General features: G+C 58.3%; 1 protein-coding gene across 1 annotated transcript; it reads right to left on the minus strand.

Annotated features, from left to right (window-relative positions):
- Window positions 1–160: 160 nt before the first annotated feature.
- Window positions 161–4,844, minus strand: LOC112124722 (copine-7-like; the record flags this gene model as incomplete). Its single annotated transcript, XM_026662992.1, has 3 exons — window positions 4,796–4,844; window positions 697–856; window positions 161–343 (listed from the first exon to the last, which is right to left on the minus strand). Coding segments are annotated over exons 2-3 (336 nt in total), but the record flags the coding sequence as incomplete, so codon positions are not given.
- Window positions 4,845–6,019: the final 1,175 nt, after the last annotated feature.

A 6,019-nucleotide genomic window follows, 5' to 3' on the forward strand; every position in this document is an offset into this window, starting at 1 on the left:
TACCCCATGTCCCCAGGGTTAGGTGTAGGGTTAGGGTTATTGGGGGTATACTCCATGTCCCCAGGGTTAGGTTTAGGATTAGGGTTATCTGGGGGTTTCCCCATGTCCCCAGGGTTAGGTGTAGGGTTAGGGTTATTGGGGGTATGCCCCATGTCCCCACCTGGCCCAGGGAGCACTCGGCCTCCCCCAGGAAAGCATCATCCTGGAACCCCGCATCCTCAGCACCGTTGGCGTCGTAGACTTCGAAGCCCAGCGTCTGCATCTCCTCGAAGAAGTAGTCCAGCGGGAAGACGTGGGAGAAGACGGGGTTCAAGCTGCAGCACATGATCTCGGAGCGCCCCACCTGGGGGTGGGGGACAGGGTTCAGGAGGAGATTCAGTGGGGAGAGGGGGCTCTGAGGAACAGGGCGCACCTCTTTGGGGGATAATGGGACGGTGGCTTAAGGGGGCCACGTCTCCTATCTGGGGGAGAGAGTTTGGGGGGCCAAGAGGTGGAAGCCCAGAGCAGAGAGAAGTGGGGGAGAGGGACACACCTCAGAAACTGAGGGGCACTGTGGGGGTTCCCCAATTTCCCCTGAGTGAGAACGAGGGACTGTGGGGGCAGCCCAAGGGGGAGGCATGGGGGGAGGGTTCCTGGGACAGGGGATGATCGGGAGACTTGTGGAGGGGATCCCCATCCACCCCGGCGACCCCATACCTCGCTCCACTGCCCCTCGCTTTGCTGCTTCAGCACGACGCAGGGGTTCGGGTTGGTCAGGGTGTCCCGGTCCAGGAGGTTCCAGCATGAGACCCGGAGCTCGACCCGCGAGGCCCCCAGGGCCACTGGCTGGGACTTGTCCACCTCCGACATGGTGGGTCTGGAAGGGAGAGATGGGACATGTGGCAGGAGAGATGGGTGGGAGATGTACATAGGGCTAGATCGATTGTGGGTGGATGGAAGGATGGACAGCGGCTGTGGATGAGTGTTTGGATGGGTAGATGGATGGACGGGGTTGTGAGTGGATGGATGGCTGGAGGGGGATTTTGAGGGGGATGGATGAAGTTGTGGGTGGCTGGCTGGGGATTAGAGGTGGGTGGGTGGGTGGACGGGGTTGTGGGTGCAGGGCCACCCGGGGGGGGCAAGTGGGGCAATTTGCCCCAGGCCCCGGGCCCTGCAGGGGCCCCCACAAGAATGTCAGAGGCTCCCCCCCGCCCCCGCCTCCGCCTTCCCCCATCCCCCAGCGCCTCAGCACTCCATGTCCAGGAGCGGCCCTAGACAGCGCTGCAGCGGCGGGACCTGAGCTCCTCCCGCTCGGAGCTGTGTGGTAAGGGGGCGGGGCCTAAGGTCCTCCCGCTCGGAGCCGCGTGGTAAGGGGGCGGGGCCTGAGGTCCTCCCGCTCGGAGCTGCGTGGTAAGGGGGCGGGGCCTGAGGTCCTCCCGCTCGGGCCGCGTGGTAAGGGGGCGGGGCCTGAGCTCCTCCCGCTCGGAGCTGTGTGGTAAGGGGGTGGGGCCTAAGGTCCTCCCGCTCGGAGCCACGTGGTAAGGGGGCGGGGCTGCAAGCTCCGGCGGGCCGAGCGGCAGGAGCTCCTGGATGCGGCTCGCTGAGGCTCTGGGAGAGGGGGGAGGCGGCATGGTAAAACCCTCTGAGCCGGGCATCCCCCAACTCCAGCCCCTCACAGCCCTGACCCCCAGCTCCAAGCCCAACCCCTCTAAGCCAGGCATCCCCCAATTCCAGCCCCCCACAGCCCTGACCCCCAGCTCCAAGCCCAGCCCCTGTGAGCCGGACACCCCCCGACCCCATCTCCCCACATCCCTGAGCCCAGCCCCTGTGAGCCGGGCACCCCCCGACCCAGAGCCCAGCTCCCCACCCAGCCCTGGGCAACAGCAGCACCACCCACAGGCAGCGACAGCCCATTGGCACCAACCATCACCATCACCCAGCGACAACCCATTACGTAATTGCAAATGTATACATACCATTACAGCATTTAATGTTTTTAAATAATGTATTTAGTGTATTTTCAAATTATTACATATTAATTTTTGAATGTATTTCACTGGTTATTTTTACATTTCCAAATACATGTTACTAGAGTATTGCAACTTGTTTGTATGGAAGGGGCCCCCGAAATTGCTTTGCCCCAGGCCCCCTGAATCCTATGGGCCCCGCTGTGTGGGTGAATGGATGGATAAATGAAGGTGGTGGTTTGGGTTGATGGGTGGATGGATGGATGGATGGATGGAGGGGGGTTTTCCGGTGGGTGGATGGATGAAGTTGTGGGTGGCTGCTGGGGGTTTTCATGTGGGTGGATGGATGGAGGGAGGGAGGGAGGGAGGGGGGTTTTCGGGTGAGTGGATGGATGGATGGAGGGGGGTTTTCAGGTGGGTGGATAGATGGATGAAGTTGTTGGTGGCTTGCTGGGGTTTTTCCGGTGTGTGGATGGATGAAGTTGTGGGTGGCTGGCTGGGGGTTTTCAGGTTGGTGGATGGATGGATGGAGGGGAGGTTTTCGGGTGGGTGAATGGATGGATGGATGGAGGGGGGTTTGCGGGTGGGTGGATGGATGGATGGAGGGGTTTTTTTGGGTGGGTGGATGGATGAAGTTGTGGGTGGCTGGCTGGGGGTTTTCGGGTGGGTGGATGGATGTATGCAGGGTTTTTTTCCGGTGGGTGGATGGATGAAGTTGTGGGTGGCTGGCTGGGGGTTTTCCGGTGGGTGGATGGATGAAGTTGTGGGTGGCTGGCTGGCGGTTTTCAGGTAGGTGGATGGATGGAGGTGGGTTTTCGGGTGGGTGGATGGATGAAGTTGTGGATGGCTGGCTGGGGGTTAGAGGTGGGTGGGTGGGTGGACGGGGTTGTGGGTGGCTGGGTGAGAAGATGAATGGAGGGGGCGTTTCGGGTGGATAGCAAGACAGGAAGAGCATCCCCCTCGAGGAGAGAGATTTAAATCACAGCACAGAGTGTGACTGAGAGCGAGGGGACAGGGAGGGGGTGAGTGGGGTGGGGAGCCCAGGGCTGGTCTAGCAGGGGCTGTGGGTTGGGAGTGAGGGGCACTGGCAGGGCTGTGGAGGGGGGGCGGGGAGGGAAGCCCAGGTGATGCCCAGTTCCTGAGACGTTTCTGCCCCATCAGCACCAGTTCGATGATTTATGGCCCTGCGGTTCCTTGGCTCAGGGTTGGGACATGACTCAGGTTGGCTCAGACAATCCATGTGCCAATGGGGCGGGGGGGAGGGGAGCCCAGGGCTGGGCCAGCAGGGACTGCGGGTTGGGAGTGAGGGGCACTAGCTGTGTGTGTGTGTGTGCAGAGTGTTGGGTTGTGTGTGTGTGCGTAGAGTGTTGGTGTGTGTGTGTGTGTGCGTAGAGTGTTGGTGTGTGTGTGTGTGTGTGTGTGTGTGTGTAGAGTGTTGGGTTGTGGGTGTGTGTGTAGAGTGTTGGTGTGTGTGTGTATATGTGTGTGTAGAGGGTTGTGGTGTGTGTGTGTGTGTGTGTGTGTGTGTGTATCTGAGCGACATTGGTGTTGCGTTGCCTCCTCTCTCCTGTGTGTCAGGCGTGTGCGTTATGCAGCACTCCACAGACTCTTCCCCCACCGTTACTCAATGTTGTGTTGCTGCCCCGTGTGTATGTGTGTGTGTGTGTAAACTCCCCCCCATTGTGCGTCACCCCAACACAACAAACTTCTCAATTCACCCAGCAGCGATTTGGGGTTCAGATCCGCCAGCCTCACTTTTCCTGCCCCTGCAAAACCCAGAGCCTCCCCCAGGGCACACAAGTTGTGTTAAAATAACACAACGGGGCAGAAAATCTGGGGCTGGGATCACCGTGGAAACGGAGAAGCATAATTCTCACTTTGATTATTTTTAACTTTTCCCTGGGTTGGGGGTGGGGGGTGAACCTGGGGGCAGGGGGGTCCCAGAGTGTTGGGAGGGGGCTTGGGGGAGAGGGTTTGGGGAGATGTAACACAACCGGGGCTAACCACAAACAAGACAACAAACAGGGCATGCTTAGAGCGTGTAGAGACACAACAGGGACACACAACACCAACACAACACACGCAGACACAACACTGACACACAACCGGGACACACGATGTCGAGATGCAACACATCGGTACATCACTGACACACAACTGGGACACACAACATGAAGCCACAACATGCAGACACAAAACTGACATACAACCAGGACACACAACACTGACACACAACACACAGGCGCAACACTGATACACAACACACATGTACAGCAGGGCCACACAGCAGGGCCACACAACACGCACCCAGTGACACCCGGGCCCATCTCACCCAGGGCTGTGTCCACTCCTCCATCCCCCAGCTGTGGGCCTGGAAGCAGGAATTAGACTTGAGTGGTGTCCTGTGGGTGTGTCCTTGTGCCTTGAAATCTACAACACTCAGGGCAGGGACACACACACACACTCACACAAAACACCACAACACCCAGCATAGGAATGGACACGCATACAACAAGGACACACACACAAATCTACGACCCCGTGTATGGATGTGGACAAAAAAGAAACAACACCCAGTGTAGGGACACACATACACACCAGGGACACACACACACACACACACACACACACACAGACAACACCCAGTGTAGGATGGACATGCGCAGCATAGACACACGCACACAACACCCTAGGGACACACCCCCCACAAGGACACACACATACGATCCTGTGTCCGGACACACACACACACACACACACACACACACACAGGGGGCTGCACACGCGGGGTGGGGGTTAAGGTTTGGGCGGTGTCGGGCCGGGGCGGAAGACGGGAACGCGGCACGTACCTGGGAGGAGGTGCGGACAGCTGCAGCCTCTCCCACCGGCTTCCCCTCTCCTCCTCTGCCTCTGCCACACTCCCTCCTTCCCCGCTCCTCCTCCTGCGTCCCTCGGTCCCCGCGGGTCTCTCTCCTCCTCTGCCTCTGCCACACTCCCTCCTTCCCCGCGTCCTCCTCTCTGGTGCAGCAATGTCTCCTTCCCTGACCCTGGCACACTCCGCCTCTCCGCCTGCCTCTCTGCTTCGCTCCCTCCTTCTCTGCCCTCCTCCTCCTCCTCTTCTACGCTCCCTCCTTCTCTGTCCTCCTCCTTCCCCTCTTCTACCCTCCCTCCTTCTCTGCCCTCCTCCTCCTCCTCTTCTACGCTCCCTCCTTCTCTGCCCTCCTCCTTCCCCTCTTCTACCCTCCCTCCTTCTGTGCCCTCCTCCTTCCCCTCTTCTACCCTCCCTCCTTCTCTGCCCTCCTCCTCCTCCTCTTCTACCCTCCCTCCTTCTCTGCCCTCCTCCTTCCCCTCTTCTACCCTCCTTCCTTCTCTGTCCTCCTCCTTCCCCTCTTCTACTCTTCCTCCTTCTCTGCCCTTCTCCTTCCCCTCTTCTACTCTCCCTCCTTCTCTGCCCTTCTCCTCTCCCTCTGCTACGCTCCCTCCTTCTCTGATCTCCTCCTCTCCCTCTTCTACGCTCCCTCCTTCTGTGCCCTCCTCCTTCCCCTCTTCTACTCTCCCTCCTTCTCTGACCCTCCTCCTCTCCCTCTTGTACCCTCCCTGCTTCCCTGCTTTCCTCCTTCCCCTCTTCTATGCTGCTGTGACGTTATGATTGTGATATAATATCTCACTGAAAGGTGACAGGGCCAGAAAGAGTTAATTACCTCCCAGACTGACCTGCCCCATGGCCCAACTGTATAGACTGGTTAGGAAGATCTGTAAGTACACAGAGCTTTGAAATGCAGCCGCATTGTTAGCGCTGGAGGGGAGATGTTTGCTCAGGTCCTGATGTCAGCAAACAAGTCTTGTCGAGTGCTATAGCTTTGATTCACAAAAGGAGTATTAGTATTTAGGAAGCCACTGGAGGGAAATAGTGTTATTGTCTATGTGTCTCTTTGAAGGTTGTGGTGACCTGGAGCTGAACTGTTTAATGGATAAATTACCCTGTGCTAATTGCCAGCATGTTAGGAGAAGGGAAGTGAAGCCTATTGTTTTCTCAGGCCAAAAGGCTACTGGAAATGTATAAAAACCCCAGG

Source organism: Terrapene carolina, unplaced genomic scaffold (genome assembly GCF_002925995.2).
Source record: "Terrapene carolina triunguis isolate 2854851 unplaced genomic scaffold, T_m_triunguis-2.0 Scaffold31743, whole genome shotgun sequence".
In the NCBI taxonomy this organism is placed as follows: Eukaryota; Metazoa; Chordata; order Testudines; family Emydidae; genus Terrapene; species Terrapene triunguis.